The 13,648-nt window shown below is 39.6% G+C and overlaps 1 protein-coding gene across 4 annotated transcripts in view; it reads right to left on the bottom strand.

The window, feature by feature from the left end:
* Window positions 1-13,648, bottom strand: part of UBTD2 (ubiquitin domain containing 2) — a 63,209-nt gene that overhangs the window by 8,495 nt on the left and 41,066 nt on the right. For all 4 annotated transcript variants that reach the window (XM_086362205.1, XM_086362204.1, XM_086362202.1 and 1 more), the window contains one exon: window positions 9,824-10,060. In XM_086362205.1, the coding sequence (XP_086218331.1) occupies window positions 9,824-9,998 (175 nt within the window). In that variant the 5' untranslated portion in view covers window positions 9,999-10,060. The remainder of the gene's footprint in view (window positions 1-9,823; window positions 10,061-13,648) is intronic.

Here is a 13,648-nt window from a genome sequence, read left to right as displayed (position 1 = left end):
ACATACTGGCAATCTGATAGAAGAAATCTCCCTCCCAAAATTAATCATGAAAGCTGTACGCTAGAATTGCAAGGCTTGTATCACACTTGGGGTTTCTTCCAAGGATGAGAAAGGATGTCTTTATTTTTGACTTCACTTTTCAAACTGACCAAGAAAGCATGAACTCTTCAAAAACCATGACTTCCTAAAGCAACAGAAGACCAACACACAAGTGACCTGGACACAGTTAAAAAGGAAAAGAATCTGAAGTAACAAAGAATGGGAAGGAGAGAATACTGGGTTAGACCTGTGGCTCAGGCAGCCCACTGTTCAGTCTGTCAGAGGAACAGAAGTTGGAAAAGCAGTGATATCTGACAGAATGAACAGTGGCTTTGAGCTGTCACACCAAAATTTTAATTTGGATTCTAATCTTAGACATAGTCAGTCTGTTTCCTCAAGGACTACAGTATCTACCTCACAAAGTTGTTTTAAGGATTAAATAATAAAACACACGCAAAATTGACAGGTACATATAATGAATTCATAGAAACACTCAATAATGTCAGTTCCCTCCTCAAGAAGTTTTAAATCTCAAAACTAAACTTATGGCGGGGGGTGGGGGGAGCTCACCAATAGCAGTATCACAAAGGATGAAACAATTTCATCATGTTTGAGTCTACTGCTTTAGGCTTCACAAGGTCCTCTGTAAACACCACAATGTCAAAAGGGCCATCAAAATTACCCTTCATCCAGATATTATGAGCAGTCTTTCAAAACTAACAGGTTACAGGCTCCCTCATGCAAACTCTTTAGTGGGAATTAAATTAAGCTTATGTCTGGTAATCAGGCTCTAGGAGAAGCAGGTTCTGGTATCTTATCCCACCAAATTAGCTATTAAGACCGGGACTCAGAAGCACCAAGACTATCATCTCTTCTAGCAAGCATAGGTGAAAAGTGACTTAGTCTGGACGCATTACCAAAGTCGTGTGAAGGTTAGACCATGACTAAGAGCTTGTGGAACATTTGGCCACATTTCTAAGAAGACACTGATCTTTTAAGTCCAGATCCTTAAAAGGACAGAGGAATAGATCAGCAGCACTTGTATCTGGTTTATTTAGCTGACCCAGCTTTACAGAAGTAGAAGTTGAGGCAATATATGTCTTGAGACCACATCAGAAATCCTTCTTTCCCTCCATTCTTACCACCCAGAATGGAAGAAAGGAGGTCTTCTTCAGAGACAAGCCTACTGAGTCAGGGACAAACTCCCACCTCAGCTATTTTAGGGACTTTGTTGCTTTATTTGAAGAAAACAAGGGTGACAGCAGCGGAGGAGCAGATGAAGCTACGTTGCGTAACTCCAAATCGTTTTTGTCTTTTTGAAGATAAAGAGAAGAAAAGGATACAACATTTAATTATGATAAATCAGCCATCAGATCCTTTATTAAGACCCTGTTTCATTTCCAGATACAAGTCTGGTAAAAATTCCCTCTCTCCTGTATGTACAGGAGGTTCATGCTTCTGTTCTTAAACTTTTATCTTCATGAATTAAGTTTATTAAATGACAAATTCTTATAGGGACCTTTAAAGGACTCAGAATTCATGACTTGCTTCTTAACGGGCCTCTAATACACTAATGCATTTCCTGCCTGTCCATGTCTTAGAGAATCCACTCGTTTCTCTTTACTAGTAATAGAACTATGTCATTTTAAAGTACTCTGTATAGTGTGGGAGGGACTTAAAATGGTAGATATGGAATTAACACTGGAGATTACTTGTGCAGTAACTTCATAGAAAACACAGATGAAATGACTTGACCTTGTAATTTAACTGCTTTAGTTAGTTAGATCTAGGACTGGAGTTTAAAACCCAATTTCATGACTTCTACCTCGGAAAAATGACATAACCTCCCTGTGCTTCAGTTTTCTCAGCTGTTTAAAATAGGGACTGTTGCAGGTGATTATCACAGGATGAAAATTAAATAATATCAATTCAAAACATGAATTGGTAGTATTTTATTATTTCTGATTCTCAGTCCACGATTTTTTATCATGTTGGTTTCCTAAATACAGAAATGCTCCATTAATGATACTTATAAACTCCTTGGTTTTTAAAAATTTAAACTACATTATATGTAATTTAATTTATTCACATTTGATATATTTTGCAGTAAGAAAGACCAGGAAAAAAAAAAAAAACTGGACAATTCCTCTTCTACCTGTATTTTAAAGGTGATTAAAAAAGAGGTATGTTTTAAAGAATACCATTTTCTTTTTTTTTTTAATTTTATTTTTAAACTTTACAATATTGTATTAGTTTTGCCAAATATCGAAATGAATCCGCCACAGGTATACCCGCGTTCCCCATCCTGAACCCTCTTCCTTCCTCCCTCCCCTACCCTCCCTACTTCTCATATCCTGAAGCATGAAAAAGGACAAAAGAAATTGGCCTTCAAATGTTCATCTGAAGAACTGGTAATGTTTAGTGATGAGAAAGAAGTAAGAATAATGTTGGGGTTAAGTCTTTAAATATGAGAAAAGTGTTTGGGGAGTGGTGAACAGCTCCTCCTCCTACAGAAGGATGGTTAAGAAGGGAGCTTTTACATGTGAATTGCAGGGAGTTGGAAAACATACTAATTGTAGATGCCAAAGAAAAAAAAACCTTTCTAGAAGTCAGGGAACCTTCCATGGAAGGCAGGGAAAGGAAGCAGGCAATTTTAAAAATCCCTGTAAATCTTCTAAATAGTAATTTAAGAAAGAGCATTAAATCCTCCTCGTTACAAGATAAACATATATTGTTTCTGAACAAGCTTTCACTGAAAATATCTGAATAACCCACTATGAACCAGACTCTGTGAAAAATGAAAATAAAACCACCTCCCTTTCTTTCACCCTGTTTATGCTAATTTGGGCAAGCCACTTAATCTATAATCTGGTTTCACAGGCAAAATACTGTTTGGGGGAATTTCAGGTAGTGAAAAAACAGTACTCAACTAGAAAAAGAAAATAAGCTGTAAGAAACGTAAGACCATGAGTAAAAAATGCTCTGTCAATAATGAAAAATAAAGCTCTTCTAGAATGGGGAGGCTGTGGAAAAGAAGCACCAGACATTAGAATCATCCAGGGAGCTTTTCCACAACAGTACACTATTGCACATGTTCATACCACCCTCTACCTGAGTCATAATTTCCACAGTGAAAACACACCTTCATGTATAAAATCCCCAGGTAGTTTTAGGTCACCAACTTCCCTCTTCACAATCGCTACCGCCTTTTAAGAAAAAAAACTAAAGACTTCTTACTGACAATAACAGAGGAAGACAATTTAAAAGCATAGACTCATTTTATGCTTGCACAAGGCAGGAATATAATGAACATGACCTGCTGACTGGAATTAAGATAAAACAAATGTAGTTATGAAGGGAACCACTGTTAGAAAAAGAAACGAAAGAGAAAATACAGGGAAAAGGTTTTTTGTTGTTTCCTTGAAACACAAAAATAAAGGCCATGGAAAAACACATAATTTTTATGCACACAACACTGACACTAAATACAACAAACCAAACAGCACAATCCTTGCTTATTTACAAACACATTTACAAAGACATTTTCATACGGCTTTCAAACTTTAAAGAACTTTTATATTTACACTGGGAAGATAATATGAGTACAGGTGAGATAACAAAAAGATTATGGGAAGAGAAGAGAGGATGAGATGAAAACAAAAAAGGAGATGATTTAGAAAGGAGCATATATCCTAGGATCTCTTCAGGTTGTCAGTCTATGATCAGTTCAGTAACCGTGTGAGTAACACTGACAGCTGCAGACAAAGGGGACAGGCATGAGTCAGGTGTGAGATGACGCTAAACTAATAATGTCCTCACTGCTTGGTGTCTGAGTAATAAATCTATTGCTGCTTGCTACTGAATCAAGGTCAACCTCAAAACTCCATTAGGCATATGCCCAAGAGAAGGGTATTCTAAAAAACCAAAGAAAGATGTCACCAGTAAATATTACATCCAGAAAATGATTGAAATCTATAATTTAAGATTTTGGTGCAAGGAGTTTACTTGTTAATGTCAGAGTTTAAGAAATACAATCATCCGCACTACTATTTATTAAGTGTGTTTTGGACCAGGTAAGCAACTTACACGTGTTATCATCACATTTAATCAATACAACCACACTCCAAGGCAGGCACTTATATCCGTATTTTATAGATGAGAGGACTGAAGCTTACAGAAGTGATTTGCCCAAAGGCACATAGCTGTAAGTAATACAGGAAAGACAAGAAATAAGGCTAGGTCGCACACCAAAGCCTGAGCTAAACAAGAGCTAAAGCCGATGCAATATTGTAAACTCAAAATATGAAGTGCTGAACACTTTAAGACTTTATGGTTTAACATAACAAAATGTGTCAAAGATAAAATTTCAATTACATAATTACATCTAAAAGATGGAAGGGATTTCACCAATACCACTGAGGAGGTCTAGGTAAAAACATGTAACAACATCCTCTGGATCACGGAAAAAGCAAGAGAGTTCCAGAAAAACATCTATTTCTGCTTTATTGACTATGCCAAAGCCTTTGATTGTGTGGATCACAATAAACTGTGGGAAATTCTGAAAGACATGGGAATACTAGACCACCTGACCTGCCTCTTGAGAAATCTGTATGCAGGTCAGGAAGTAACAGTTAGAACTGGACAGGGAACAACAGACTGGTTCCAAATAGCAAAAGGAGTACATCAAGGCTGTATATTGTCACCCTACTTATTTAACTTATATGCAGAGTACATCATGAGAAACGCTGGACTGGAAGAAACACAAGCTGGAATCAAGATTGCTGGGAGAAATATCAATAACCTCAGATATACAGATGACACTACCCTTATGGCAGAAAGTGAAGAAGAACTAAAGAGCTTCTTGATGAAAGTAACAGAGGAGAGTGAAAAAGTTGGCTTAAAGCTCAACATTCAGAAAACGAAGATCACGGCATCCGGTCCCATCACTTCCTGGGAAATAGATGGGGAAACAGTGGACACAGTGTCAGACTTTATTTTTTGGGGCTCCAAAATCACTGCAGATGGTGACTGCAGCCATGAAATTAAAAGACGTTTACTCCTTGGAAGGAAAGTTATGTCCAACCTAGATAGCATATTCAAAAGCAGAGATATTACTTTGCCAAAAAAGGTCCGTCTAGTCAAGGCTATGGTTTTTCCTGTGGTCATGTATGCATGTGAGAGTTGGACTGTGAAGAAGGCTGAGCGCCTAAGAATTGATGCTTCTGAACTGTGGTGTTGGAGAAGACTCTTGAGAGTCCCTTGGACTGCAAGGAGATCCAACCAGTCCATCCTAAAGGAGATCAGTCCTGGGTGTTCAATGGAAAGACTGATGCTGAAGCTGAAACTCCAGTACTTTGGCCACCTCATGCGGAGAGTTGACTCATTGGAAAAGACTCTGATGCTGGGAGGGATTGGGGGCAGGAGGAGAAGGGGACGACAGAGGATGAGATGGTTGGATGGCATCACTGACTCGATAGATGTGAGTCTGAGTGAACAATGGGAGTTTGTGATGGACAGGGAGGCCTGGTGTGCTGCGATTCATGGGGTCGCAAAGAGTCAGACACGACTGAGCAACTGAACTGAAGGTTTTAGAAAAGGCAGAGGAACAAGACATCAAATTGCCAACATCCGCTGGATCATCAAAAAAGCAAGAGAGTTCCAGAATAACATCTATTTCTGCTTTATTGACTATGCCAAAGCCTTTGACTATGTGGATCACAATAAACTGTGGAAAATTCTCAAAGAGATGGGCATACCAGACCACCTGATCTGCCTCTTGAGAGACCGGTATGCAGGTCAGGAAGCAACAATTAGAACTGGACATGGAACAACAGACTGGTTCCAAATAGCAAAAGGAGTACGTCAAGGCTGTATATTGTCACCCTACTTATTTAACTTATATGCAGAGTACATCATGAGAAACACTGGGCTGGAGGAAGCACAAGCTGGAATCAAGATTGCCGGGAGAAATATCAATAACTTCAGATATGCAGATGACACCACCCTTATGGCAGAAAGTGAAGAAGAACTAAAGAGCTTCTTGATAAAAGTAACAGAGGAGAGTGAAAAAGTTGGCTTAAAGCTCAACATTCAGAAAACAAAGATCATGGCCTCCGGTCCCATCACTTCATGGGAAATAGATGGGGCAACAGTGGCAACAGTGTCAGACTTTATTTTTCTGGGCTCCAAAATCACTGCAGATGGTGACTGCAGCCATGAAATTAAAAGACGCTTACTCCTTGGAAGGAAAGTTATGACCAACCTAGACAGCATATTAAAAAGCAGAGACATTACTTTGCCAACAAAGGTCTGTCTAGTCAAGGCTATGGTTTTTCCTGTGGTCATGTATGGATGTGAGATTTGGACTAAAAAGAAAGCTGAGTGCCAAAGAATTGATGCTTTTGAACTGTGGTGTTGGAGAAGACTCTTGAGAGTCCCCTGGACTGCAAGGACATCCAACCAGTTCATTCTAAAGGAGATCAGTCCTGAGTGTTCACTGGAAGGACTGATGTTGAAGCTGAAACTCCAATATTTTGGCCACCTTATGCGAAGAGCTGACTCATTGGAAAAGACCCTGATGCTGGGAGGGATTGAGGGCAGGAGGAGAAGGGGACGACAGAGGATGAGATGGTTGGATGGCATCACCGACTCAATGGACATGGGTTTGAGTGGACTCCAGGAGTTGGTGATGGACAGGGAGGCCTGGCATGCTGTGATTCATGGGGTCTCAAAGAGTCGGACACAACTGAGCGACTGAACTGAACTGAAGTAGCTAAGCTATAAACTGATGGTGAGTTAGAGTATATGACAAAACATAATTTAAAAGTCCATTCAACAAACATTATTGGTAAGTTTCAGATATGAACAAGGGAAATCAATCAAGGGTACCAATGATAATAATACACAGGAAGTTATTATAGAACTTTCAAACAGAAAGCTTAAGAAAGTCTATTTGATTCTTTCATGCTAAAGTGGAAAATATTCCTTAACATAGAGGGGAAGATTAGAAGCTCATTTAATATTCTCAAATTTCCCAGAATAATTCTCCTTAATCTGTCAGTTGCTGGAGCTGCCAGGATCATGTCTCTTCAGTTCACACAGATAAAAGCAGAAGTGGGAGACTTGAGTTTTTAGAGATTGAGCTCATGTGTAGGCCCCACTTTAAATGAAACAGAACTATGATACCTCCATGAACTTGTAAACAAGGCCATAATTTATTGAATGAAATCAGATTTTCCCATAGGTAACTATGATAAGTACAAAGTAAGGAAGTTAAAGTTCTAAGGTTCTGGGTCTTGAGCTTCTAAATTAAGACAATCACAGATAAACAACACCCCCAACTCCACTTGTAGGCCTTAGAAATACAAATATATTCTGCTTTAAATAGAAGATAAAGGGCTTCCCTGATAGCTCAGTTGGTAAAGAATCTGCCTGTAATGAAAGAGACCACGGTTTGATTCCTGGGTTGGGAGGATCCGCTGGAAAAGGGATAGGCTACCCACTCCAGTATTCTTGGGGTCCCTTGTGGCTCAGCTGGTAAAGAATCCACCTGCAATGTGGGAGATCTGGGTTCAGTCCCTGGGTTGGGAAGAGCCACTGCAGAAGGGAAAGGCTACCTACTCCAGAATTCTGGCCTGGAGAATTCCATGAACTATATATATAGTCCATGGGGCCACAAAGAGTCGGACACAACTGAGCAACTTTCACTCACTCACTCACAAGCATTAAAAAGAGGCTGATAAAATCAATTATAAAGGAAAGCCCTTCCCTTTATATTATATAAAGATAGTATCTGAAGACAAATTATAGAACTAAAAAAAGTAATGGAGCAAAATGATGTGTACTTCAGTCATGTAAGAGGTAAAGAATTCAGAGATTATCCATGAAAATAGCAACTTAAGAGTCATATTAAAATAGCATTCTATTATAAATTTTTCAAAAGTAGAAGGGATCATTTTTATACCTGTGTAGAAAAAGTGATCTATATATAGTGGGTGCCAATGTTACTAACCCAAGACAATCCTAATAAGCTTTCACTAATAAAATAAGATAGCTATGGAATATATATAAGGGGATCCAACCAGTCCATTCTGAAGGAGATCAGCCCTGGGATTTCTTTGGAAGGAATGATGCTAAAGCTGAAACTCCAGTACTTTGGCCACTTCATGCGAAGAGTTGACTCATTGGAAAAGACTCTGATGCTGGGAGGGATTGGGGGCAGGAGGAGAAGGGGACGACAGAGGATGAGATGGCTGGATGGCATCACTGACTCGATGGACGTGAGTCTCAGTGAACTCCAGGAGTTGGTGATGGACAGGGAGGCCTGGCGTGCTGCGATTCGTGGGGTCGCAAAGAGTCGGACACAAATGAGCGACTGATCTGATCTGATCTATTTTTAAAAAGTTTCTTAGATATACAATTAATTCAAAAAAATTAATGGAGATTTGGAAAACTGGGAAGGTTACTAAGTTGAACATCCTTTATTTGAAAAGGAATCAAAGGACATAAAGTAGATAAACAGTGGAAAGCACTGCTCCTTTCAAAATGTAGACAAATAAAGGAAGATACTGATCCATAGCTGTGTTTCTCTTCAGATTATATGAATCTTTTCCCTTTCACTAAAGATTCCTGGGGAGGTGAGGGCGGGGAGAAAAAATAGGAGGATACTGAAAAAGAAACAACCAATAAAAGTATAACCAAAAACAGAAATAGAAAACTACACAAAAGAGTATATAGGAGCAAGATAGACAACTTAGAAAAATATTAACTTGAAAAAGTGACAAGAAAAATTTATAAATACAGTAAACAGAACAAGATTATAATATAAAATTAACATCTAAATCTTAGTATAGCATGAAATTTGTTTCTAATCCAGGAGACTAAATATGAGGATATGCATGTGTCCAGGATATATGTGTCCCTGGAAACATTCAAAGCTTATGGTGGTTCTTAGAGTCACATTCCTAAGCAAAGGAGAGAGGTTTCTAATAATGCTCAGGGATACAATCATAGAACTGTCCTTAAAAATACATGAGACTCACTTCCAAGTTTAGGTTTGCTCATTATGCTGAAAACAGGCCTCGATGAAGGCTAACGACTAAAGGTGAGTTCACTGACTCTCTATGGCTTCTGAGATGTAATCTGAGATTACTTCTCTAGTGCAAGCAGGAAATCAGTGAAGTAGAACCTCCAGAAGACTGGGGCAGGGGGAAGCCTTGATGGAGAGCTAGATTATATGGAAGTTAGAAAATACAGGTTTAGGGACTTCCCTGGCGGTCCAGTGGCTAAGACTCCATGCTCCCAATGCAGGGGGCCCGGGTTCGATCCCTGGTCAGGGAACTAGATCCCACATGCCACAACTAAAAGATTCTGCATGCCACAGCTGCTAAGTCACTTCAGTCGTGTCCGACTCTGTGTGACCCCATAGACAGCAGCCCATCAGGCTCCCCCGTCCCTGGGATTCTCCAGGCAAGGTTCCTTCTCCAATGCCACAGCTAAGTGCTGCTAAATAAATAATAAATATATATAAAAAAGAAAATACAGGTTTATTGAGTGTTCTCTTTCTTGAGACCAACACACACACACACACACACACACACACACACACATAGAGTAAACCTATCTCCAGCTAAAAGAAGCAAAGAGGAATGCTCCTCTTCACTACACTGAAGAAAAACAGTTAGAATAACACATACTAGGAAAATGACCACTTTCTATTTGGTTTATGGCCATTGGAAAGGAGCTGATGACGCTCTGCTTTGTTCTGGAAGATAACTAGACCTACCGTGTGGCAACGTTATGTTTGCACCATCAATGATCGCTTGTGCCAGTTCATGATCATTGCTTTCAAAAGCATGTGCTGCAGCCTTCAAGGCATCCCAAATCTCTTTACGGCCTTCAAAAGCTGGTGCAGTATCCCAAAATTCATCTCTCTTGCTGCGCAGCTGTCCATCTGTCATGGGATAATCGCTTTTCCATTTAGGTTTCTCCTTTTTCAAAGGCTGGTTACGACCTAAAGCAACTGAAGAAAAATAAAAGGCTGACATCAAAACCAAAATTTATAAAAGATGTATTAATAGTTATCTGGTCATTCTTCTTTGATTCTTTCATCAAAATTATAGCTAGAAGCTGGCCTACTGGCTAATTCTTACATTCTGAAATTCCTCTAACCTATTTTGTTTTAGATCTACAAGGGCAAATGGAGACATTAGGTCAAATCTTCCAGGGCAAGTTAGTACCTCTTTTTCATTCAATCTGTCTCCTCCAAAGGATGATTTTTAAACTTACCTAGAAAAACAGTAGTAAGTGTTCCATCAGTCCATCAGTGGTGGCAGGATTTGAAAAGAGTCAAAGGAGGGAACTGCCTGGTGGTCCAGTGGCTAAGACTCCATGCTATTAGATGCATAGGGCCTGGGTTCGATCCCTGGTCAGGGAACTAGATCCTGCATGCTCCAACTAAGTTCACACATCGCAACTAAAGATACTCCATGTGGCAACTAAAAAGACCCTGTGTGCAGCGACTAAGACTTGGTGTAGCCAAAAAACATTTAAAAATTAAAATAAAAAATAAAAAGTTAAAGGGTGCCATAAAAGAGAGGTGAGGTTCTAGGAGAAACCAAATCACAGCAGTGGACTGAATCTCAGGATCCTGTGAAGCCATAGAGCAGGAACTGAGAAATCTCGCAGCGGGAAAAGACTGCTCTGTGGTGTCCAAACGAAGGACAGCCGAACCACGAGATCCACAAGGAAGCCTGACCCTAGAAAAGCTTCCTCTAGGAACCTGTTCTGGACTTGAGTCTAGGAACTGTTAAAACCCTTCTCTGAGACTCAAATACTGAAGCTAATTTAGAAAGGGATGAGGGAGAGAGGTAGGTAGTGCTTTACTTTCTGGAGGGACGAGGGCTGAACCGGCGATCCTTGATACTGCGCCAAGGGAGAAACCCCCCACTACAAGGAGAAGAACTACAACACTCCAGTTTCAGTTCAGGAGGAGAAGAAAACAGAGGGTAGGAGCCCACTCCTTTTCCTGCTCTCGGTGGCAGCATGGCTCCTTCGAGAAAAGCAGCAGTGCTACCATAATGCTAGAGTGAGTCTGAAGCAGCTCTTCACATCCAGAAACTTACCTGGCATGTGATCACTGATCGCAAACTGACATACAGAGACACTCTTATCTTGTACAGTGCCATAGCTGAGAAGTTGTTCAACAGATGGAACAACAGGTAAAAAGAAAACTGAGGCTCCATGGAGTACTGGGTAAGAGTGGGTTTGAAATAAATGACAGAGGGTAGGAAGCAGAGGGTGTATGTCAAAATTCAATGTTCTATATTTAATTACAGGAAGACTAATAATTTAAAAGATATTACTCTCAAAATGATTCTAAAGAATCCCAGAAATTAACCACTCCCTCACTGGCCCAGGGCCAAATGAAATTTGGGTTATTCATAAAAGAAATAAAACGACTCTAGCCCCTAGGCAATCTCTACGTCCTATACCAGGCTATATTCCCAGATGACAGAACCATTTCTTGCTGCACAATGTCCCTGGTTCGACACTTGGACTAAACCATGATCTCTCCACACCCTATCTGGCCAGCGTATCCCAAAGCAGCACATCAGGTCTCGCCCTCCCCCCTTCAGAGTAGCACACTGTGCCAGTGCCAGCTGTTTTCCTTTAAAACATTCAGTATTTTCGTTTTTAATGTTTTAATTCAAGGATAACTGCTTTACAGAATTTTGTGGCTTTCTGTCATACATCAACAAGAATCAGCCATAGGTACACCCATGTCCCCTCCCTCCCTGCCCCCCACCCTTCAGCACGTCACAGAGGCCCTGTTTGACTTCCCTGAATCACACAGCAAATTCCCACTGGCTATCTGTTTTACACACGGTACTGTAAATTTCTATGTTACTCTCTCCATACATCTCCCTTCTCCCTCCTCTCCTCCCCCCAGGTCTACAGGTCTGTTCTCTATGTCTGTTTCTCCTTTGCCATCCTGAAAGTAAATTCACCAGTGCCATCTCTTTAGATTCCATATATATGAAAACACTCAGTATTTTGACCCATTGTATTATTTGGCTCTCTAATTTGTCTTAGTGAGATGCAAACCAGTTGAGTTCTAAAAGAGTACGTACAGAAGAAGGAAAACTGTCTATTAAGTGGCAGAGCTGAATACAGAACCCGTCTCCTTACTTAATGAACGAGTATTTACTGAGTGCCCACTAAGGATAACACTATATATGTTATATCAGGTGTTCATATCAGGTTCAACTCAAATGTGAGAAACATAATCCATACTATTGACTTTTCCCTGTATCTTCTCAATAATACAGACAGATGCAGATTAAGCATTATTCCCCAAAAGGTGTTCAAAATATGTCAGATAATGACATTCCACCCCTGAATGATTCCACAAGGTAAAATTGAAGATAAATTTTATTTTCTGCTACATTAACCTCTAGATGAGTCAGAAACAGTTTAGAGACAACACTATTAGTTTACTGAGCAGAGAGTGGAAGATAAGGCATCATAGATATCTAACTCAATGCTCAAATAAATACTTATTTGAGTAAAATTTCATGTCTACTTGAATAGTTCCAGAGAACTGTCTAATATCATATGTATTAAATGTACCAGAGGGAAAATCGGTATAACTCTATCACTGTGAGAGAAGAGCAAGGCAAAAGTAAAGACAAGAAACCTCCACAATCTTGGTACTTAAATGAAGGAAACAAAAAGGCTCTCAAAAGAGAGGAACTCAACAGAAAAACTATCTTGTAATAAAGGTGGAAAACAGTTTGCAAAAAGAAAGTAAAATGCCTTCCTTACAAATATAGGGCTTTATTTTACCTCCCCCTATCTGTAGAAGACATACGAATAAAGCCAAATAGGCTCTCAAAGAGAGGAACCCAACAGAAAAACTATCTTGTAATAAAGGTGGAAAACAGTTTGCAAAAAGAAAGTAAAATGCCTTCCTTACAAATATAGGGTTTTATTTTACCTCCCCCTATCTGTAGAAGACATACGAATAAAGCCAAATAAAAAGGACAGATGATACATTATGCTGCTTAGGGATAATCACTGTTGTAAATGCATTTTCAAATCTATGCTGTCAACAGTTTCAAAGTAATTACTTTAGGCAAAAGTAAATCACCGAAAATAAATGCTTGTGACATGTAAGTTTACTTTTATTTCCATCTAGGTCTCTGCTTTTCCTGTATCTCAAACGTAAGTAATAAAGAATATCTGTCTATCAAATGGGCTTCCCTGGTGGCTCAGATGGTAAAGCGTCTGCCTGCAATGCGGGAGACCCGGGTTCGATTCCTGGGTCGGGAAGATCCCCTGGAGAAGGAAATGGCAATCCACTCCAGCACTCTTGCCTGGAAAATCCCATGGACAGAGAAGCCTGATAGGCTACAGTCCATGAGGTCACAAAGAGTCAGACACGACTGAGCGACTGACTGCCTATCAAATGTCCACTTACAACACAGAAATCGACTTAGCAACTAAGCATGTTTGCACCAAGTCAACCATTTTCAATTATTAAGAAATAAGACATCAAATATATGTATTCAATTAGATTACATTTTATACTCTGAACCTTTCAAATTTA

This window comes from Bos grunniens, chromosome 20 (genome assembly GCF_055505025.1).
Source record: "Bos grunniens cultivar Pamir isolate PY7600 chromosome 20, Bosgru_T2T1.0, whole genome shotgun sequence".
Taxonomy (NCBI): Eukaryota; Metazoa; Chordata; class Mammalia; order Artiodactyla; family Bovidae; genus Bos; species Bos grunniens.
This window is presented reverse-complemented; position numbering and strand designations above follow the sequence as displayed.